General features: G+C 54.5%; 1 protein-coding gene across 1 annotated transcript in view; it reads right to left on the bottom strand.

Moving 5' to 3' along the window:
- Nucleotides 1–20,770, bottom strand: part of DNAJC5B (DnaJ heat shock protein family (Hsp40) member C5 beta) — a gene marked incomplete at its 3' end in the record, with an annotated part of 45,293 nt that extends 24,523 nt beyond the window's left edge. The window contains exons 1-2 of the mRNA XM_082332500.1: nucleotides 20,743–20,770; nucleotides 18,025–18,155 (exon numbers count right to left, since the gene is read on the bottom strand). Of these exons, the coding sequence (XP_082188626.1) occupies nucleotides 18,025–18,131 (107 nt within the window). The 5' untranslated portion in view covers nucleotides 18,132–18,155; nucleotides 20,743–20,770. The remainder of the gene's footprint in view (nucleotides 1–18,024; nucleotides 18,156–20,742) is intronic.
- Between the last annotated feature and the right edge of the window lie 1,988 nt (nucleotides 20,771–22,758).

Raw genomic sequence — 22,758 nt, forward strand, 5'->3', positions numbered from 1 at the left:
GCGTTCTCCACCTTTGCTCGGCATCTGATCGATGGCATCTAGAACGCTGTGCCCAACTTTGGGCCTCTGTGTAGAAGACGGACATTGACCAAGCGCAGCGCCCTCTGAACAAGGCCAGCAGGCGCACATGCCCTTTGAGGAGAGGCCGATGAATGGGGGCTTGTCCAGAGGCTGGAGAAGAGCGGGCTTTGTGGGACATAAGCAGCAGTTTATCAGAGTGACTATCAGGAGGTTATCGATTCAACAGTTTGGCTTTCTCCTGTGGTGACTGGCAGAGGAATGAGAAAGAAGAGGCCACAACTGAAGCAGGACACGTTCCATGTTTTCTGCCCTCAGCAGAGCCAGGCAGGAGAAGAAGGGTGCCGCGCAGTGCTGTGCAGTCTCCGTGCTTGGAGGCTGGCGTGAGCTGACTGGCCGAAGCTGTGCGCAAGCTGCTGGGATCCCTGATCTGGGCGCGGTTGGAGGAGGATCCTAGAGGTCTCAACCAAGCTGACTTCTTTCGCGGCTCTGCCAGGGAGGCAGAGGTGGGAGAGGGCCCTGCCGGTCCCTCAACAGCTCTGCTGGTGGAGCGGAGGACTGCAGGCTCCCTTGCGTGGCTACCCTTAGGTCTCGTCCGGGCCCTGAGTTCCCTAATAGGCCTGAATGGCCCTGACCAGCCTCGCGCGGGGCCTCCGCCTCCAGCCATGGGCCCAGGAGCGATACCTGCGTTGCGCTCTGGGCCTTCACTCTCCTTCCGTGCTAGACGGCAGGAGTCCTGCTGGTCTGCAGCTCAGGCGTGCCTATGGCTACGCCAATGGCTCTGTCCAGCCAGAGAGACCCTTGATGCAGACGCTGGCGTGCAGAGGGCTGTTCTGTGGTGACCTCATCCCTGTCTCGTCAGTCTGGACCTGCCTGGCGCTGACTGGACGTGATCATGAGCCTGAGCTCTGCAGCGACTGCCTGTCGTGCCGTTGTCCGTGCCCGAGTGTGCCAATGGCGCCTTCTGCTTCGTGAGTGCCTCTTAGAGGAAGGCGTCGTGGCTGCGTGCGTCCTGGTCGGGCAGCGCGGGTCCGAGGCAAGTCTTTCTTTTCTCGTGCTGAAGCGAGTCAGGCGGGTATGCGGGAGTGGTGTGAGAGCTGAATGGTTGGATGAGTGCGTGATGAAGGCGTGAGGCGTCAGCATCCTGTGATTCCTTCGATAGCTCAGCTGGTAGAGCGGAGGACTGTAGGCTCCCTTGCACGGCCATCCTTAGGTCGCTGGTTCAACTCCGGCTCGAAGGAGTGCCCTTTTGGCTCTGGCGCAGACCCTGCGGCACCCCTGCCTTTTGGCCCTGCCCGGGTGGCTGCCCTTCAAGGGCTGCCCAGCCGTGAACGCTTGCCTGAGGTGGGGAAGACGAGCAGCCAAGGCAGGTTTGGGTGAAGCCTGGGTAGGGGACGGTGGTCCTGAGCGCGCTGGTGTTGTCAGGGGTCACGTCCCGTGGCAGGAGAGTGAGTGGGTGGGTGAGTGGGTGTGAGGCGGCTGGAGGCCCGGGCTTTGGGTGCGGGGCAGGCTGGGTGCGGGGTGGGTGCCTGGGAGGGGAGAGGACGCCAGGCAGAGGCCGTGGGGTGGGGAATTAGCTCAAGTGGTAGAGCGCTCGCTTAGCATGTGAGAGGCAGCGGGATCGATGCCCGCATTCTCCAACGCTTTTCATTCCCCTTGCCGGGACACAGGGTCCTTTGCCTGGGGCCCGCGTCCGCCGGGGTCTGTGGGGAGCTCGCGCTGCGGCCAGACAGCAAAGAAGAGGACAACGTCCCGCGGCCTAACAAGAGCAGCACGAGCAGTTTAACAGGGGACCTCCTTTTCTCCCTCTTTGCTTGACAGACGTCAAATGCCATCTCAAGTAGTGTGTCCAGCTTGGAGCTGCCCTGTACAGGAAAGACATCAATGAAATGGAGCAGCTTCAGTGGAGGGCCACCAAGAAAAGAAGCTCAGGGAAGGGAGGGACTTCTCTTTGAGGATGGGCTGAGGACCCTGGGAACGTTCCGTGTGGAGAAAGAGAAGTTCCGAGGGCTTCCGCATGACCTTGCAGCACTTTAGAGGGAGGTTACTGAGCAGAGGAAGCGCTGTCCTTTTGCGTGGTGCTTGACGAGAGGGCAAATACAGCACAGTGGAACTGGATCAAGATAAGTTGCAGGGGGTATGGGCAGGCTTTTCTTTGGCCCTGAGGAGAGTCCAGCAGTAGAAGATGACATCCAAGGAGCTTGTGGAGTTTTTGTGGTTGAGGGTTTTTGAATGTTTTGATGGACTGAAGGGTTGAGCAAGGTGGTGTGATGTTGAAGCGGAGGCTGTTGGAAGCAGGCTGTTGGAGTAGAGGCATGATTGTCCGCTTTGCGTGGAGCAGAGTTGGATGAGTGTGTGGTGGGCGGGGTAAGGGGCAGGGCCCCATGGTTCCTTCGATAGCTCAGCTGGTAGAGCGGAGGACTGTAGGCTCCCTTGCACGGCCATCCTTAGGTCGCTGGTTCAACTCCGGCTCGAAGGAGTGCCCTTTTGGCTCTGGTGCAGACCCTGCGGCACCCCTGCCTTTTGGCCCTGCCCGGGTGGCTGCCCTTCAAGGGCTGCCCAGCTGTGAACGCTTGCCTGAGGTGGGGAAGACGAGCAGCCAAGGCAGGTTTGGGTGAAGCCTGGGTAGGGGACGGTGGTCCTGAGCGCGCTGGTGTTGTCAGGGGTCACGTCCCGTGGCAGGAGAGTGAGTGGGTGGGTGAGTGGGTGCGAGGCGGCTGGAGGCCCGGGCTTTGGGTGCGGGGCAGGCTGGGTGCGGGGTGGGTGCCTGGGAGGGGAGAGGACGCCAGGCAGAGGCCGTGGGGTGGGGAATTAGCTCAAGTGGTAGAGCGCTCGCTTAGCATGTGAGAGGCAGCGGGATCGATGCCCGCATTCTCCAACGCTTTTCATTCCCCTTGCCGGGACACAGGGTCCTTTGCCTGGGGCCCGCGTCCGCCGGGGGCTGTGGGGAGCTCGCGCTGCGGCCAGACAGCAAAGTAGAGGGCAGCATCCAGGGCTGCACCAAGAACAGCGTGGGCTGTGGACGGAGGGAAGGCGTTCTCCACCTTTGCTCGGCATCTGATCGATGGCATCTAGAACGCTGTGCCCAACTTTGGGCCTCTGTGTAGAAGACGGACATTGACCAAGCGCAGCGCCCTCTGAACAAGGCCAGCAGGCGCACATGCCCTTTGAGGAGAGGCCGATGAATGGGGGCTTGTCCAGAGGCTGGAGAAGAGCGGGCTTTGTGGGACATAAGCAGCAGTTTATCAGAGTGACTATCAGGAGGTTATCGATTCAACAGTTTGGCTTTCTCCTGTGGTGACTGGCAGAGGAATGAGAAAGAAGAGGCCACAACTGAAGCAGGACACGTTCCATGTTTTCTGCCCTCAGCAGAGCCAGGCAGGAGAAGAAGGGTGCCGCGCAGTGCTGTGCAGTCTCCGTGCTTGGAGGCTGGCGTGAGCTGACTGGCCGAAGCTGTGCGCAAGCTGCTGGGATCCCTGATCTGGGCGCGGTTGGAGGAGGATCCTAGAGGTCTCAACCAAGCTGACTTCTTTCGCGGCTCTGCCAGGGAGGCAGAGGTGGGAGAGGGCCCTGCCGGTCCCTCAACAGCTCTGCTGGTGGAGCGGAGGACTGCAGGCTCCCTTGCGTGGCTACCCTTAGGTCTCGTCCGGGCCCTGAGTTCCCTAATAGGCCTGAATGGCCCTGACCAGCCTCGCGCGGGGCCTCCGCCTCCAGCCATGGGCCCAGGAGCGATACCTGCGTTGCGCTCTGGGCCTTCACTCTCCTTCCGTGCTAGACGGCAGGAGTCCTGCTGGTCTGCAGCTCAGGCGTGCCTATGGCTACGCCAATGGCTCTGTCCAGCCAGAGAGACCCTTGATGCAGACGCTGGCGTGCAGAGGGCTGTTCTGTGGTGACCTCATCCCTGTCTCGTCAGTCTGGACCTGCCTGGCGCTGACTGGACGTGATCATGAGCCTGAGCTCTGCAGCGACTGCCTGTCGTGCCGTTGTCCGTGCCCGAGTGTGCCAATGGCGCCTTCTGCTTCGTGAGTGCCTCTTAGAGGAAGGCGTCGTGGCTGCGTGCGTCCTGGTCGGGCAGCGCGGGTCCGAGGCAAGTCTTTCTTTTCTCGTGCTGAAGCGAGTCAGGCGGGTATGCGGGAGTGGTGTGAGAGCTGAATGGTTGGATGAGTGCGTGATGAAGGCGTGAGGCGTCAGCATCCTGTGATTCCTTCGATAGCTCAGCTGGTAGAGCGGAGGACTGTAGGCTCCCTTGCACGGCCATCCTTAGGTCGCTGGTTCAACTCCGGCTCGAAGGAGTGCCCTTTTGGCTCTGGCGCAGACCCTGCGGCACCCCTGCCGTTTGGCCCTGCCCGGGTGGCTGCCCTTCAAGGGCTGCCCAGCCGTGAACGCTTGCCTGAGGTGGGGAAGACGAGCAGCCAAGGCAGGTTTGGGTGAAGCCTGGGCAGGGGACGGTGGTCCTGAGCGCGCTGGTGTTGTCAGGGGTCACGTCCCGTGGCAGGAGAGTGAGTGGGTGGGGGTGTGAGAGCGAGGCGGCTGGGAGGCCCGGGCTTTGGGTGCGGGGCAGGCTGGGTGCGGGGTGGGTGCCTGGGAGGGGAGAGGACGCCAGGCAGAGGCCGTGGGGTGGGGAATTAGCTCAAGTGGTAGAGCGCTCGCTTAGCATGTGAGAGGCAGCGGGATCGATGCCCGCATTCTCCAAGGCTTTTCATTCCCCTTGCCGGGACACAGGGTCCTTTGCCTGGGGCCCGCGTCCGCCGGGGTCTGTGGGGAGCTCGCGCTGCGGCCAGACAGCAAAGAAGAGGACAACGTCCCGCGGCCTAACAAGAGCAGCACGAGCAGTTTAACAGGGGACCTCCTTTTCTCCCTCTTTGCTTGACAGACGTCAAATGCCATCTCAAGTAGTGTGTCCAGCTTGGAGCTGCCCTGTACAGGAAAGACATCAATGAAATGGAGCAGCTTCAGTGGAGGGCCACCAAGAAAAGAAGCTCAGGGAAGGGAGGGACTTCTCTTTGAGGATGGGCTGAGGACCCTGGGAACGTTCCGTGTGGAGAAAGAGAAGTTCCGAGGGCTTCCGCATGACCTTGCAGCACTTTAGAGGGAGGTTACTGAGCAGAGGAAGCGCTGTCCTTTTGCGTGGTGCTTGACGAGAGGGCAAATACAGCACAGTGGAACTGGATCAAGATAAGTTGCAGGGGGTATGGGCAGGCTTTTCTTTGGCCCTGAGGAGAGTCCAGCAGTAGAAGATGACATCCAAGGAGCTTGTGGAGTTTTTGTGGTTGAGGGTTTTTGAATGTTTTGATGGACTGAAGGGTTGAGCAAGGTGGTGTGATGTTGAAGCGGAGGCTGTTGGAAGCAGGCTGTTGGAGTAGAGGCATGATTGTCCGCTTTGCGTGGAGCAGAGTTGGATGAGTGTGTGGTGGGCGGGGTAAGGGGCAGGGCCCCATGGTTCCTTCGATAGCTCAGCTGGTAGAGCGGAGGACTGTAGGCTCCCTTGCACGGCCATCCTTAGGTCGCTGGTTCAACTCCGGCTCGAAGGAGTGCCCTTTTGGCTCTGGTGCAGACCCTGCGGCACCCCTGCCTTTTGGCCCTGCCCGGGTGGCTGCCCTTCAAGGGCTGCCCAGCCGTGAACGCTTGCCTGAGGTGGGGAAGACGAGCAGCCAAGGCAGGTTTGGGTGAAGCCTGGGTAGGGGACGGTGGTCCTGAGCGCGCTGGTGTTGTCAGGGGTCACGTCCCGTGGCAGGAGAGTGAGTGGGTGGGTGAGTGGGTGCGAGGCGGCTGGAGGCCCGGGCTTTGGGTGCGGGGCAGGCTGGGTGCGGGGTGGGTGCCTGGGAGGGGAGAGGACACCAGGCAGAGGCCGTGGGGTGGGGAATTAGCTCAAGTGGTAGAGCGCTCGCTTAGCATGTGAGAGGCAGCGGGATCGATGCCCGCATTCTCCAACGCTTTTCATTCCCCTTGCCGGGACACAGGGTCCTTTGCCTGGGGCCCGCGTCCGCCGGGGGCTGTGGGGAGCTCGCGCTGCGGCCAGACAGCAAAGTAGAGGGCAGCATCCAGGGCTGCACCAAGAACAGCGTGGGCTGTGGACGGAGGGAAGGCGTTCTCCACCTTTGCTCGGCATCTGATCGATGGCATCTAGAACGCTGTGCCCAACTTTGGGCCTCTGTGTAGAAGACGGACATTGACCAAGCGCAGCGCCCTCTGAACAAGGCCAGCAGGCGCACATGCCCTTTGAGGAGAGGCCGATGAATGGGGGCTTGTCCAGAGGCTGGAGAAGAGCGGGCTTTGTGGGACATAAGCAGCAGTTTATCAGAGTGACTATCAGGAGGTTATCGATTCAACAGTTTGGCTTTCTCCTGTGGTGACTGGCAGAGGAATGAGAAAGAAGAGGCCACAACTGAAGCAGGACACGTTCCATGTTTTCTGCCCTCAGCAGAGCCAGGCAGGAGAAGAAGGGTGCCGCGCAGTGCTGTGCAGTCTCCGTGCTTGGAGGCTGGCGTGAGCTGACTGGCCGAAGCTGTGCGCAAGCTGCTGGGATCCCTGATCTGGGCGCGGTTGGAGGAGGATCCTAGAGGTCTCAACCAAGCTGACTTCTTTCGCGGCTCTGCCAGGGAGGCAGAGGTGGGAGAGGGCCCTGCCGGTCCCTCAACAGCTCTGCTGGTGGAGCGGAGGACTGCAGGCTCCCTTGCGTGGCTACCCTTAGGTCTCGTCCGGGCCCTGAGTTCCCTAATAGGCCTGAATGGCCCTGACCAGCCTCGCGCGGGGCCTCCGCCTCCAGCCATGGGCCCAGGAGCGATACCTGCGTTGCGCTCTGGGCCTTCACTCTCCTTCCGTGCTAGACGGCAGGAGTCCTGCTGGTCTGCAGCTCAGGCGTGCCTATGGCTACGCCAATGGCTCTGTCCAGCCAGAGAGACCCTTGATGCAGACGCTGGCGTGCAGAGGGCTGTTCTGTGGTGACCTCATCCCTGTCTCGTCAGTCTGGACCTGCCTGGCGCTGACTGGACGTGATCATGAGCCTGAGCTCTGCAGCGACTGCCTGTCGTGCCGTTGTCCGTGCCCGAGTGTGCCAATGGCGCCTTCTGCTTCGTGAGTGCCTCTTAGAGGAAGGCGTCGTGGCTGCGTGCGTCCTGGTCGGGCAGCGCGGGTCCGAGGCAAGTCTTTCTTTTCTCGTGCTGAAGCGAGTCAGGCGGGTATGCGGGAGTGGTGTGAGAGCTGAATGGTTGGATGAGTGCGTGATGAAGGCGTGAGGCGTCAGCATCCTGTGATTCCTTCGATAGCTCAGCTGGTAGAGCGGAGGACTGTAGGCTCCCTTGCACGGCCATCCTTAGGTCGCTGGTTCAACTCCGGCTCGAAGGAGTGCCCTTTTGGCTCTGGCGCAGACCCTGCGGCACCCCTGCCGTTTGGCCCTGCCCGGGTGGCTGCCCTTCAAGGGCTGCCCAGCCGTGAACGCTTGCCTGAGGTGGGGAAGACGAGCAGCCAAGGCAGGTTTGGGTGAAGCCTGGGCAGGGGACGGTGGTCCTGAGCGCGCTGGTGTTGTCAGGGGTCACGTCCCGTGGCAGGAGAGTGAGTGGGTGGGGGTGTGAGAGCGAGGCGGCTGGGAGGCCCGGGCTTTGGGTGCGGGGCAGGCTGGGTGCGGGGTGGGTGCCTGGGAGGGGAGAGGACGCCAGGCAGAGGCCGTGGGGTGGGGAATTAGCTCAAGTGGTAGAGCGCTCGCTTAGCATGTGAGAGGCAGCGGGATCGATGCCCGCATTCTCCAACGCTTTTCATTCCCCTTGCCGGGACACAGGGTCCTTTGCCTGGGGCCCGCGTCCGCCGGGGTCTGTGGGGAGCTCGCGCTGCGGCCAGACAGCAAAGAAGAGGACAACGTCCCGCGGCCTAACAAGAGCAGCACGAGCAGTTTAACAGGGGACCTCCTTTTCTCCCTCTTTGCTTGACAGACGTCAAATGCCATCTCAAGTAGTGTGTCCAGCTTGGAGCTGCCCTGTACAGGAAAGACATCAATGAAATGGAGCAGCTTCAGTGGAGGGCCACCAAGAAAAGAAGCTCAGGGAAGGGAGGGACTTCTCTTTGAGGATGGGCTGAGGACCCTGGGAACGTTCCGTGTGGAGAAAGAGAAGTTCCGAGGGCTTCCGCATGACCTTGCAGCACTTTAGAGGGAGGTTACTGAGCAGAGGAAGCGCTGTCCTTTTGCGTGGTGCTTGACGAGAGGGCAAATACAGCACAGTGGAACTGGATCAAGATAAGTTGCAGGGGGTATGGGCAGGCTTTTCTTTGGCCCTGAGGAGAGTCCAGCAGTAGAAGATGACATCCAAGGAGCTTGTGGAGTTTTTGTGGTTGAGGGTTTTTGAATGTTTTGATGGACTGAAGGGTTGAGCAAGGTGGTGTGATGTTGAAGCGGAGGCTGTTGGAAGCAGGCTGTTGGAGTAGAGGCATGATTGTCCGCTTTGCGTGGAGCAGAGTTGGATGAGTGTGTGGTGGGCGGGGTAAGGGGCAGGGCCCCATGGTTCCTTCGATAGCTCAGCTGGTAGAGCGGAGGACTGTAGGCTCCCTTGCACGGCCATCCTTAGGTCGCTGGTTCAACTCCGGCTCGAAGGAGTGCCCTTTTGGCTCTGGTGCAGACCCTGCGGCACCCCTGCCTTTTGGCCCTGCCCGGGTGGCTGCCCTTCAAGGGCTGCCCAGCCGTGAACGCTTGCCTGAGGTGGGGAAGACGAGCAGCCAAGGCAGGTTTGGGTGAAGCCTGGGTAGGGGACGGTGGTCCTGAGCGCGCTGGTGTTGTCAGGGGTCACGTCCCGTGGCAGGAGAGTGAGTGGGTGGGTGAGTGGGTGCGAGGCGGCTGGAGGCCCGGGCTTTGGGTGCGGGGCAGGCTGGGTGCGGGGTGGGTGCCTGGGAGGGGAGAGGACGCCAGGCAGAGGCCGTGGGGTGGGGAATTAGCTCAAGTGGTAGAGCGCTCGCTTAGCATGTGAGAGGCAGCGGGATCGATGCCCGCATTCTCCAACGCTTTTCATTCCCCTTGCCGGGACACAGGGTCCTTTGCCTGGGGCCCGCGTCCGCCGGGGGCTGTGGGGAGCTCGCGCTGCGGCCAGACAGCAAAGTAGAGGGCAGCATCCAGGGCTGCACCAAGAACAGCGTGGGCTGTGGACGGAGGGAAGGCGTTCTCCACCTTTGCTCGGCATCTGATCGATGGCATCTAGAACGCTGTGCCCAACTTTGGGCCTCTGTGTAGAAGACGGACATTGACCAAGCGCAGCGCCCTCTGAACAAGGCCAGCAGGCGCACATGCCCTTTGAGGAGAGGCCGATGAATGGGGGCTTGTCCAGAGGCTGGAGAAGAGCGGGCTTTGTGGGACATAAGCAGCAGTTTATCAGAGTGACTATCAGGAGGTTATCGATTCAACAGTTTGGCTTTCTCCTGTGGTGACTGGCAGAGGAATGAGAAAGAAGAGGCCACAACTGAAGCAGGACACGTTCCATGTTTTCTGCCCTCAGCAGAGCCAGGCAGGAGAAGAAGGGTGCCGCGCAGTGCTGTGCAGTCTCCGTGCTTGGAGGCTGGCGTGAGCTGACTGGCCGAAGCTGTGCGCAAGCTGCTGGGATCCCTGATCTGGGCGCGGTTGGAGGAGGATCCTAGAGGTCTCAACCAAGCTGACTTCTTTCGCGGCTCTGCCAGGGAGGCAGAGGTGGGAGAGGGCCCTGCCGGTCCCTCAACAGCTCTGCTGGTGGAGCGGAGGACTGCAGGCTCCCTTGCGTGGCTACCCTTAGGTCTCGTCCGGGCCCTGAGTTCCCTAATAGGCCTGAATGGCCCTGACCAGCCTCGCGCGGGGCCTCCGCCTCCAGCCATGGGCCCAGGAGCGATACCTGCGTTGCGCTCTGGGCCTTCACTCTCCTTCCGTGCTAGACGGCAGGAGTCCTGCTGGTCTGCAGCTCAGGCGTGCCTATGGCTACGCCAATGGCTCTGTCCAGCCAGAGAGACCCTTGATGCAGACGCTGGCGTGCAGAGGGCTGTTCTGTGGTGACCTCATCCCTGTCTCGTCAGTCTGGCCCTGCCTGGCGCTGACTGGACGTGATCATGAGCCTGAGCTCTGCAGCGACTGCCTGTCGTGCCGTTGTCCGTGCCCGAGTGTGCCAATGGCGCCTTCTGCTTCGTGAGTGCCTCTTAGAGGAAGGCGTCGTGGCTGCGTGCGTCCTGGTCGGGCAGCGCGGGTCCGAGGCAAGTCTTTCTTTTCTCGTGCTGAAGCGAGTCAGGCGGGTATGCGGGAGTGGTGTGAGAGCTGAATGGTTGGATGAGTGCGTGATGAAGGCGTGAGGCGTCAGCATCCTGTGATTCCTTCGATAGCTCAGCTGGTAGAGCGGAGGACTGTAGGCTCCCTTGCACGGCCATCCTTAGGTCGCTGGTTCAACTCCGGCTCGAAGGAGTGCCCTTTTGGCTCTGGCGCAGACCCTGCGGCACCCCTGCCGTTTGGCCCTGCCCGGGTGGCTGCCCTTCAAGGGCTGCCCAGCCGTGAACGCTTGCCTGAGGTGGGGAAGACGAGCAGCCAAGGCAGGTTTGGGTGAAGCCTGGGCAGGGGACGGTGGTCCTGAGCGCGCTGGTGTTGTCAGGGGTCACGTCCCGTGGCAGGAGAGTGAGTGGGTGGGGGTGTGAGAGCGAGGCGGCTGGGAGGCCCGGGCTTTGGGTGCGGGGCAGGCTGGGTGCGGGGTGGGTGCCTGGGAGGGGAGAGGACGCCAGGCAGAGGCCGTGGGGTGGGGAATTAGCTCAAGTGGTAGAGCGCTCGCTTAGCATGTGAGAGGCAGCGGGATCGATGCCCGCATTCTCCAAGGCTTTTCATTCCCCTTGCCGGGACACAGGGTCCTTTGCCTGGGGCCCGCGTCCGCCGGGGTCTGTGGGGAGCTCGCGCTGCGGCCAGACAGCAAAGAAGAGGACAACGTCCCGCGGCCTAACAAGAGCAGCACGAGCAGTTTAACAGGGGACCTCCTTTTCTCCCTCTTTGCTTGACAGACGTCAAATGCCATCTCAAGTAGTGTGTCCAGCTTGGAGCTGCCCTGTACAGGAAAGACATCAATGAAATGGAGCAGCTTCAGTGGAGGGCCACCAAGAAAAGAAGCTCAGGGAAGGGAGGGACTTCTCTTTGAGGATGGGCTGAGGACCCTGGGAACGTTCCGTGTGGAGAAAGAGAAGTTCCGAGGGCTTCCGCATGACCTTGCAGCACTTTAGAGGGAGGTTACTGAGCAGAGGAAGCGCTGTCCTTTTGCGTGGTGCTTGACGAGAGGGCAAATACAGCACAGTGGAACTGGATCAAGATAAGTTGCAGGGGGTATGGGCAGGCTTTTCTTTGGCCCTGAGGAGAGTCCAGCAGTAGAAGATGACATCCAAGGAGCTTGTGGAGTTTTTGTGGTTGAGGGTTTTTGAATGTTTTGATGGACTGAAGGGTTGAGCAAGGTGGTGTGATGTTGAAGCGGAGGCTGTTGGAAGCAGGCTGTTGGAGTAGAGGCATGATTGTCCGCTTTGCGTGGAGCAGAGTTGGATGAGTGTGTGGTGGGCGGGGTAAGGGGCAGGGCCCCATGGTTCCTTCGATAGCTCAGCTGGTAGAGCGGAGGACTGTAGGCTCCCTTGCACGGCCATCCTTAGGTCGCTGGTTCAACTCCGGCTCGAAGGAGTGCCCTTTTGGCTCTGGTGCAGACCCTGCGGCACCCCTGCCTTTTGGCCCTGCCCGGGTGGCTGCCCTTCAAGGGCTGCCCAGCCGTGAACGCTTGCCTGAGGTGGGGAAGACGAGCAGCCAAGGCAGGTTTGGGTGAAGCCTGGGTAGGGGACGGTGGTCCTGAGCGCGCTGGTGTTGTCAGGGGTCACGTCCCGTGGCAGGAGAGTGAGTGGGTGGGTGAGTGGGTGCGAGGCGGCTGGAGGCCCGGGCTTTGGGTGCGGGGCAGGCTGGGTGCGGGGTGGGTGCCTGGGAGGGGAGAGGACGCCAGGCAGAGGCCGTGGGGTGGGGAATTAGCTCAAGTGGTAGAGCGCTCGCTTAGCATGTGAGAGGCAGCGGGATCGATGCCCGCATTCTCCAACGCTTTTCATTCCCCTTGCCGGGACACAGGGTCCTTTGCCTGGGGCCCGCGTCCGCCGGGGGCTGTGGGGAGCTCGCGCTGCGGCCAGACAGCAAAGTAGAGGGCAGCATCCAGGGCTGCACCAAGAACAGCGTGGGCTGTGGACGGAGGGAAGGCGTTCTCCACCTTTGCTCGGCATCTGATCGATGGCATCTAGAACGCTGTGCCCAACTTTGGGCCTCTGTGTAGAAGACGGACATTGACCAAGCGCAGCGCCCTCTGAACAAGGCCAGCAGGCGCACATGCCCTTTGAGGAGAGGCCGATGAATGGGGGCTTGTCCAGAGGCTGGAGAAGAGCGGGCTTTGTGGGACATAAGCAGCAGTTTATCAGAGTGACTATCAGGAGGTTATCGATTCAACAGTTTGGCTTTCTCCTGTGGTGACTGGCAGAGGAATGAGAAAGAAGAGGCCACAACTGAAGCAGGACACGTTCCATGTTTTCTGCCCTCAGCAGAGCCAGGCAGGAGAAGAAGGGTGCCGCGCAGTGCTGTGCAGTCTCCGTGCTTGGAGGCTGGCGTGAGCTGACTGGCCGAAGCTGTGCGCAAGCTGCTGGGATCCCTGATCTGGGCGCGGTTGGAGGAGGATCCTAGAGGTCTCAACCAAGCTGACTTCTTTCGCGGCTCTGCCAGGGAGGCAGAGGTGGGAGAGGGCCCTGCCGGTCCCTCAACAGCTCTGCTGGTGGAGCGGAGGACTGCAGGCTCCCTTGCGTGGCTACCCTTAGGTCTCGTCCGGGCCCTGAGTTCCCTAATAGGCCTGAATGGCCCTGACCAGCCTCGCGCGGGGCCTCCGCCTCCAGCCATGGGCCCAGGAGCGATACCTGCGTTGCGCTCTGGGCCTTCACTCTCCTTCCGTGCTAGACGGCAGGAGTCCTGCTGGTCTGCAGCTCAGGCGTGCCTATGGCTACGCCAATGGCTCTGTCCAGCCAGAGAGACCCTTGATGCAGACGCTGGCGTGCAGAGGGCTGTTCTGTGGTGACCTCATCCCTGTCTCGTCAGTCTGGACCTGCCTGGCGCTGACTGGACGTGATCATGAGCCTGAGCTCTGCAGCGACTGCCTGTCGTGCCGTTGTCCGTGCCCGAGTGTGCCAATGGCGCCTTCTGCTTCGTGAGTGCCTCTTAGAGGAAGGCGTCGTGGCTGCGTGCGTCCTGGTCGGGCAGCGCGGGTCCGAGGCAAGTCTTTCTTTTCTCGTGCTGAAGCGAGTCAGGCGGGTATGCGGGAGTGGTGTGAGAGCTGAATGGTTGGATGAGTGCGTGATGAAGGCGTGAGGCGTCAGCATCCTGTGATTCCTTCGATAGCTCAGCTGGTAGAGCGGAGGACTGTAGGCTCCCTTGCACGGCCATCCTTAGGTCGCTGGTTCAACTCCGGCTCGAAGGAGTGCCCTTTTGGCTCTGGCGCAGACCCTGCGGCACCCCTGCCTTTTGGCCCTGCCCGGGTGGCTGCCCTTCAAGGGCTGCCCAGCCGTGAACGCTTGCCTGAGGTGGGGAAGACGAGCAGCCAAGGCAGGTTTGGGTGAAGCCTGGGTAGGGGACGGTGGTCCTGAGCGCGCTGGTGTTGTCAGGGGTCACGTCCCGTGGCAGGAGAGTGAGTGGGTGGGTGAGTGGGTGTGAGGCGGCTGGAGGCCCGGGCTTTGGGTGCGGGGCAGGCTGGGTGCGGGGTGGGTGCCTGGGAGGGGAGAGGACGCCAGGCAGAGGCCGTGGGGTGGGGAATTAGCTCAAGTGGTAGAGCGCTCGCTTAGCATGTGAGAGGCAGCGGGATCGATGCCCGCATTCTCCAACGCTTTTCATTCCCCTTGCCGGGACACAGGGTCCTTTGCCTGGGGCCCGCGTCCGCCGGGGGCTGTGGGGAGCTCCCGCTGCGGCCAGACAGCAAAGTAGAGGGCAGCATCCAGGGCTGCACCAAGAACAGCGTGGGCTGTGGACGGAGGGAAGGCGTTCTCCACCTTTGCTCGGCATCTGATCGATGGCATCTAGAACGCTGTGCCCAACTTTGGGCCTCTGTGTAGAAGACGGACATTGACCAAGCGCAGCGCCCTCTGAACAAGGCCAGCAGGCGCACATGCCCTTTGAGGAGAGGCCGATGAATGGGGGCTTGTCCAGAGGCTGGAGAAGAGCGGGCTTTGTGGGACATAAGCAGCAGTTTATCAGAGTGCCTATCAGGAGGTTATCGATTCAACAGTTTGGCTTTCTCCTGTGGTGACTGGCAGAGGAATGAGAAAGAAGAGGCCACAACTGAAGCAGGACACGTTCCATGTTTTCTGCCCTCAGCAGAGCCAGGCAGGAGAAGAAGGGTGCCGCGCAGTGCTGTGCAGTCTCCGTGCTTGGAGGCTGGCGTGAGCTGACTGGCCGAAGCTGTGCGCAAGCTGCTGGGATCCCTGATCTGGGCGCGGTTGGAGGAGGATCCTAGAGGTCTCAACCAAGCTGACTTCTTTCGCGGCTCTGCCAGGGAGGCAGAGGTGGGAGAGGGCCCTGCCGGTCCCTCAACAGCTCTGCTGGTGGAGCGGAGGACTGCAGGCTCCCTTGCGTGGCTACCCTTAGGTCTCGTCCGGGCCCTGAGTTCCCTAATAGGCCTGAATGGCCCTGACCAGCCTCGCGCGGGGCCTCCGCCTCCAGCCATGGGCCCAGGAGCGATACCTGCGTTGCGCTCTGGGCCTTCACTCTCCTTCCGTGCTAGACGGCAGGAGTCCTGCTGGTCTGCAGCTCAGGCGTGCCTATGGCTACGCCAATGGCTCTGTCCAGCCAGAGAGACCCTTGATGCAGACGCTGGCGTGCAGAGGGCTGTTCTGTGGTGACCTCATCCCTGTCTCGTCAGTCTGGCCCTGCCTGGCGCTGACTGGACGTGATCATGAGCCTGAGCTCTGCAGCGACTGCCTGTCGTGCCGTTGTCCGTGCCCGAGTGTGCCAATGGCGCCTTCTGCTTCGTGAGTGCCTCTTAGAGGAAGGCGTCGTGGCTGCGTGCGTCCTGGTCGGGCAGCGCGGGTCCGAGGCAAGTCTTTCTTTTCTCGTGCTGAAGCGAGTCAGGCGGGTATGCGGGAGTGGTGTGAGAGCTGAATGGTTGGATGAGTGCGTGATGAAGGCGTGAGGCGTCAGCATCCTGTGATTCCTTCGATAGCTCAGCTGGTAGAGCGGAGGACTGTAGGCTCCCTTGCACGGCCATCCTTAGGTCGCTGGTTCAACTCCGGCTCGAAGGAGTGCCCTTTTGGCTCTGGCGCAGACCCTGCGGCACCCCTGCCGTTTGGCCCTGCCCGGGTGGCTGCCCTTCAAGGGCTGCCCAGCCGTGAACGCTTGCCTGAGGTGGGGAAGACGAGCAGCCAAGGCAGGTTTGGGTGAAGCCTGGGCAGGGGACGGTGGTCCTGAGCGCGCTGGTGTTGTCAGGGGTCACGTCCCGTGGCAGGAGAGTGAGTGGGTGGGTGGGTGAGTGGGTGGGGGTGTGAGAGCGAGGCGGCTGGGAGGCCCGGGCTTTGGGTGCGGGGCAGGCTGGGTGTGGGGTGGGTGCCTGGGAGGGGAGAGGACGCCAGGCAGAGGCCGTGGGGTGGGGAATTAGCTCAAGTGGTAGAGCGCTCGCTTAGCATGTGAGAGGCAGCGGGATCGATGCCCGCATTCTCCAACGCTTTTCATTCCCCTTGCCGGGACACAGGGTCCTTTGCCTGGGGTCTGAGTTCATTGTGAGCACAGAGAATGAGAGCATCCAGGGCTGTATCAGGAGGAGCACAGGGCATTTGCATAAGCATAATTAATGGATTATCGCTCTTTGGCAGTCATTAAATGGCATTCAGTATACTGTACACATTTTCTAATAAAATTAGAAATCGCCAACTTGTACTCTCTCATAGAGTTCTTGACATACTTTTTTTTTTTAATGAAACTATGAAACTGTATCTTTTTGAACTTCTGAATAAAACACAAGGAATGCGGTATCTCTCTGCATAGACTTCGGTGTCAGACTGCAAAGCAGATGTGAAAGTATAGTTTTAAGGTATTATGCCAGAAAAAGTTTCTAAAGATTTTTTTGTAGGGTATTGAACACAAACATATCTCCTTTGAAATTCTGCTGATTGGAAGCCTGTTAGCTTTGCTCCTTGATAAATGAGACTGTGCCAAACTCCAAATAAAAGCACAGAGAGCTACCTGTGTCATGTTTATTAAAAAGTGAATTTTGCCCTGGGCTGTGGTAGTATGATTAATACTGACTTAATTAATAATGGCAGGAAACTCAGAATCAGGTATTGCTGGTTTTATACCTTGTACTAAAGAATACCAGTTCAGCAGCAGATTTTTGGATTAGCATAAATTAAAAGATAATTAAAGCAAATATATGAGACTGACTCATCATTTTATCTTGCAAATATTTACAGCTACTCCATTAAAAGTGAATCCCTCTGACATTTCCACTTAAGTCAGAAGCAGCCTTTTTTTTGGTATAATTACTAATAAAGATGGATAAAGCACCACTGTCGGTTTTACCATAGATCGCTGTGTAAATCATCCTTCTTCATGTTCAGCATTAGATATACTTAATTCCATTCTACATTCTTCCATGACAACTCTCTCTTTTGGGTATTAAAGAAGGCCTCCTTTCCATAAATTTAAATGTAAAAGCAACAGGAAAACATGAGGTTTGATACAGAAGATGGTTTCTGCAGCCAGGCTATACTACAGGGACAGAGAAGGTGCAAGTCATGAGTGAATTTGATACTGTAGTAAGTTTATCCCCCAGTGGTATAGTTATGCAAGACTACAGAATTATGAGATGTCAGTAGTTTTCCTTCCATTGTGTGAATAGTTTGAACATTCACTACTTCGCCCACCTCCATTGAATATATGCCTTTAGGAAGAGAAAGCAGGAGAGAGGCAATTTGTTCAAAAACACAGAGGACAGAGTCCCAACAAAATTCAAACTAAACAATAATGCAAGTAGATCTATTTCATAACCTGTTTTTCAGTTCAAATATATTCTTGCATTTGATAGGAAAAGCAAGCTGTGTTAAAGTTTGACCGGTAATACAGTGCAACCAACAGCACCCAGAGTGGTGCTGTAATAAAGTTTTACTGTATTTATTAAACCTGCAAGGACATGTCTGGCATATTTCGATGTCAAGAACATCTATTTCACTCATGACATTTAAAGTTCTTTCTCTTTTTAATAGCAGCAGAACAGATTTAAGAGTAAAATGACCCATAAAATCTGCTAGTTTTACTTCCAGGTCTTGTTACATTTCAACAATAAAATACTTTTCACCATTTTGATAACTTGTGTTTGAGTAAAACTTATCTTAAAGTCCTCTCTTCTTTTTCAATAGAGAACCTACCATTTCCTGTGCCAGAGTGTTACAGTGGTTGGTTACACTCACTGTTAAAACCAGGTACCTCTTTTTCAGCCCAAATTGCTTTTAGATTCCAAGCACTGGTTTTGGTTATGCCTGCCTTCATAAAGTGAAGAACCCTCTTACTCCTAGCATCTTTCCCTTCAAAGATATTACACTCAACAATCAAATAATCTATCGGCCATCTTCTTTATGACAAGATAAACTGATCAAACTCCTTATGTCTCTTACTCTAGTTTTTGAATCATCATTATAGCACTTTTCTGCATTGGCTTTTCTTTTCAACATACTTCAGGAAACTTGGTAACACAAGAACTGGGTGCAGTATTCAAAGACTGCACTTTGCAAGCACAGTCTGCGTTACTTTATCCTAACAGTCTGACCTCTCATTCAGCCAGATTAAAATATTTTAGATGAAGCACACAGATTGCTTGTGGGATGAAATCGATAGATTCACATCACATCATCTCTGATTCTTTTCAGGCTCATGGTGCAAAAAACCAGTTGTAACAATGAATGTCTACAGTGCAGGTAACTCAAAAGGTTTTACCACCATAATCATGCCAGACACACAAGCATTTTTAGACATGTTGCAAAGCACATTTTACATACCTGTAGGACTTCTTAATCTCATCATGTGTTGCTCCCTTCTCTAGGGCCAAGATTTCATATAACGCTTCCCCCGATGTTGACAAAGCACGTTGCCTTTGTTCAGCCATGTTAGCAGTGCATTACCAAAGCTGCTAATATAGAACAGAATTTAAAATAGCAGGGACTGCAAATATATATGGATAATATTTCTTATTGTTCATTTTAATAGATTTTAATCAGGTAGTAAAAGGTTAAAAATACATGAAAGTGAAACTAGAATAAGATCTCCTCTAAATTATCCTCCATTCCTTAAGTTATTTTAAAATTGTTTGAGAAAATGGAAAAGCAAAAAACAAAGAACAGAAGCTCTTGTGTTAGGTATCACTGTTCATATTAAAGGCTTGATGTTGCTCTCACTGAAATGAATGGCTAAATATCCTACAGCATTAATGCCTGCACATAGTATTTCCACCTAGTTTTATTTGTGTTTGTTTACACCTATCTTTTCTAAGTCTTAGAAGAATAATTCTACTGTTCTTTAAGGCTATTGGCTTCTTGCAGTGGGGTAAGAGCTTTGAACCTCTGAGTATAACCTAATGCAACACAGCGGTGAATTTTTGCTTTCTCAACACAAGGACTCAGATTCAGCCTAACCAATTTTAGGTGCCTAAGCTGAGTGATTAAGTTTGAAGCTTAGTCAAACTAGAGTCCTTATATTGTCAACAGACAGACAGACATACTGCCTGTTTGATGGTTGACCAAGCACTTTCTCCTTATTACCTCTGCAGTGTGCCCAGGATGACTGCATTCCCAACTCATGTGTCTGATGACAGGTGGAATGAATCTGGACTAGATACCAAGAATTGACCTCAGTACTAGAAAAGTAACCGTTTATTGCAAACTTATGCATGGGAAATACTGACATCAATCAGGGTCCTGTCTTATTTGAGGTGCAAGACTTTGGGCTGAATTCATGAGTTTGTGATAAATTTAACAAGGTGCCTTTACAGTATAGTGCAAATAAAGGCTAAGCATAGGCTGACCGATTTAGTCCATTTAAGATCTATCGTTCATTCCTTCATGCACTACAGAGGCAAAGAAGACAAACAAGTGATTCTTCACTGAGTGGCTCTACTACCTCCTTACAGTTCATAGTTCATCCTTCTGGATTTGAAGAACCAAATATTTTTAAACCAGACCTAGCTAATGCTAGGCAACGACATGAAGAAACTCATATAAACCATAATTTAAAACACCAGGTACAGATACCTATCATTCATAAAGGAAAGCTGCAGCTCTTTGATGGCAGACTTGCCACAACAAAACTCTCACCACAGCCTCTTTATTTCTTTGTATGTTGCACCTTTCTCCAAATATTGAGAGGTGATCACAGAAAAAGCCTGAAAGTGAGCTGTAACCGCAGCCATAAGAAAAATTTCTGAGAACCTGTTTTGGTAGATAAGACTACCCACTCTGCTATTTCACCCTTCTCATTGATAAGCTAGAAACACTATCTTGCCATTATTCATATATTATTTACTAGGCCACACTTTGGTTCAGAACCAGCCATGTAACATTTTTAAGCTCTTCAGCTTTGTTCAGTACCAAAAAGAAAATCAAATACCATGTAAGTACACACAGAAATATAATAGACTGAGTAATTTTGGCACATAGTATCTGATTTACTAAAAGACCTACATTTATTCATATTTACTTTGATATTTTCTTTTTCTTAATAAGCTAACACACAATTTAGGGTCTTGTGATCTGCTGAAAAAAAAATTCCTTGCTGCTTTTAAGTGTCGTACACAAACCATCAACTAAATGGACTGAACTTTTGTTTTTAAAGTGACAACTAAGAATGAAATTATATATGATCGTATAGGTATTACTTTACCAACTGCAGTAGTTACAATGCTACTTGTTAGTAATGGTATGTCCAGACCATATTTAACAGAATCCTGGGATCTATCCTGATCACATTAGAATCATGCAAGGCACATCAAGCCTCTTAATGCACAAGGTAATGGTAGGCAACCATGTGAAGTCACAGATATACAGCAGTATTTAAAAATTCTGTAACATAATGCTGATTAGCTACATGGCAACCCTGAAGCATAAAAAAAAATCAAATTTATGATGGACTTTATTCTGAAGAATTAAAAAATTGTGTAATTTGTACTTTCTAATAAAATAATTTTAATAACCCAGTCAGCTATGGAAATTTAAACTCACTAGCCTATTCAGTCTTCTAGTGATTAATCATCTTGAAGGTCTAATTACTCGGTTATTTCTTACTTATTTAAAGCAGTCCTATACAATACTAAAAGCACAATGAAATTACACTTTTCTAGAAAAAAGTTATGCTCTCTTTAGTAAGGAAGATATAACAGTTTCAATTTTAGTACTAGATCCATTCCTGATGGCTGAAATTACATTAGAATCCTATTTTCAAGCTATATATTTTTGTTCCAGTGGAACAGAGACAAGAAAATATCATTTACTTCCTTGACTGACAATAAAATATATTAAAAGACAATCTGAATTCTGATAGCAATTCCACATCTTCTAAGAGGGTGAGACCCCAGTTAACTTTTTAACTTTTTCTGTGCAAATTTTGTACTATCCAGGAAGAACTATCTTATACAGAGGTTGGATTAATATGCCTTTTTTCTACCATACCCATAATTCATTTGGATTTGCACTGAAAAATAAGTCAAGGTGATTCAAATAACATACCTGCTTCAAAAAGTGATGCAACACAGTCTGGCATGTATAAACTCACAACATTATCAGTTCAGTATCTTGATGTCTTTATGCCGATATAATCCAAAAGGAAAGAAGCAAGTGCCACCAGAAGCCCTGTTCCACGGAAAGCGGCTGCTGCTTTTCATCCTTCACAATCAAGGTTAAGCAGGTCAGTGGAGTCTGATTACTCTTTTTGTTTGTTTGCTCAGTATCCAATTGGTTATCTCTCAGGAAGACCTATGAAAGAACGAATGAAACATTCATGAGCCTAAAGGCTGATATATCTGAGAGTTAATGACACCAAAAAATATGGGACATCCATGAATTTAGTTAGTTGTTCTGCGCTTTACTCTTGACAGAGTCTTGAGTTTGTTGGGGGGTTTTTTGCACACAAATGTATTAAGTTTGTTTAAAGATACAACAGTCTTGCTCTAAAGTTCATTCTCTCTGAGGCAAGCCATGGCTTAGGTTTACTATATAGTCTCTTCCAGAACATGATTAACTGAAGATGACCCTTTAGGACTCCTGAGTTGTTGTAAAATTTTATATCAAATCAGAAGATGTACTTCTCTTACTCTGATGGAGCTACTCCTCTAACTTATACCATTAAAAGGCCTGGAGCGCCATTCCTTTCCATTTGGAATGAGGAAGACTGTAAATGCCAGAGACTTAAAAAAAAAAATTGTTCTTGGGACATTATCCTTGGAACCAAATAGTTCATCTCCCAGATCACCCAATTCCAAATGATACATTTTTGTGGTGGATTGACCTTGGCCAGCTGCCAAACCCCCATCCAGCCACTTTCTCACTCCTTCTCCTCAACAGGACAAGGGCAGAAAACAAGACGAAAATCTTGTGGATCAAGATAAATATATGGAGATCACTTACCAATTACTGTCATGGGCAAAACAGACTCAACTTGGGAAAATTAATTTAATTTGTTGCCAATTAAAATAGCTTTGGATGGTGACAAACAAAGACAAAAATTAAAACAATGCCTTCCCCTCACCACCCTGTTTCCAGGCTCAACGTCAATCCTTCTTTCCCAACTCCTCTACTCCCTGCCCCTGAGCGGTGGAGGGCAGACAGGGAATGGGGGGTTGCAGTGAGTTCATAGCAGCTCCTCTCTGCTGCTCCGTCCTCCTCAGACTTTTCCCCTGCTCCAGCGTGGGTCCATCCCACAGGCTGCAGTCCTTCACGAACTGCTCCAGTGTGAGTCCTCCACAGGACACAGTTCCTGTCAGGAGAACCTGCTCCTGGTGTGGGCTCCTCTCCACAGACCGCAGTTTCTTCAGGAAATATCCACCTTCTCTGGCATGGGGTGGATGGGCTGCTGTGTGGATGTCTGCTCTGATGTGGTCCTCTCCACAGGCTGCAGCGAAATACCTGCTTCACCGTGGCCCTCTCCGCAGGCTGAATTCAAGTATGTGCTCCACCATGGTGTCTTCCATGGGCTGAAGGGAAACACCTGCTCTGCCGTGATCCTTTCCAGGGGCTGAAGGGGAATCTCTGCTCTGGCGCCTGGAGCACCCCCCGCTCCTCCTTCCTCACTGACCTTGGTGTTCACAGGGCTGTTTCTCACAATTTTTTTCCCTCAATCCTCACTGCCATGCAGTTTTGCTCTTTCTTAAATATGTTTTCCCAGAGGTGCCACCAGCTTGGCCGATGGGCTCAGCTGTGTCCTGCAGTGGGTCTGTTGTGGAGCTGGCTGTATCCAGCCTGAGGCAGCCCCTAACCTCCTCCCACAGGGACCCCCTGCAGCCCCCCACTACCTCAACCGTGCCACAGACATGCAGTACAGTTTTATACAGACTGCAGTCCTGCAAACGGATTCATGGAGTCCCGTCACCCAGGTAAAGTCTGCTTCAGCGAGAGTCAGTTTGTGCTTGGATTCTACTGCAAGACTGGAACAATAAATCAATAAATTCTTGAAAACCAAGCATAATTAATTGCGATCATATGAAAACACTATTCATGGAAAAGGAAGCAAACAGTGTGACAGCTGAT

Source organism: Platalea leucorodia (genome assembly GCF_965183815.1).
Source record: "Platalea leucorodia genome assembly, chromosome: 1".
NCBI lineage: Eukaryota > Metazoa > Chordata > Aves > Pelecaniformes > Threskiornithidae > Platalea > Platalea leucorodia.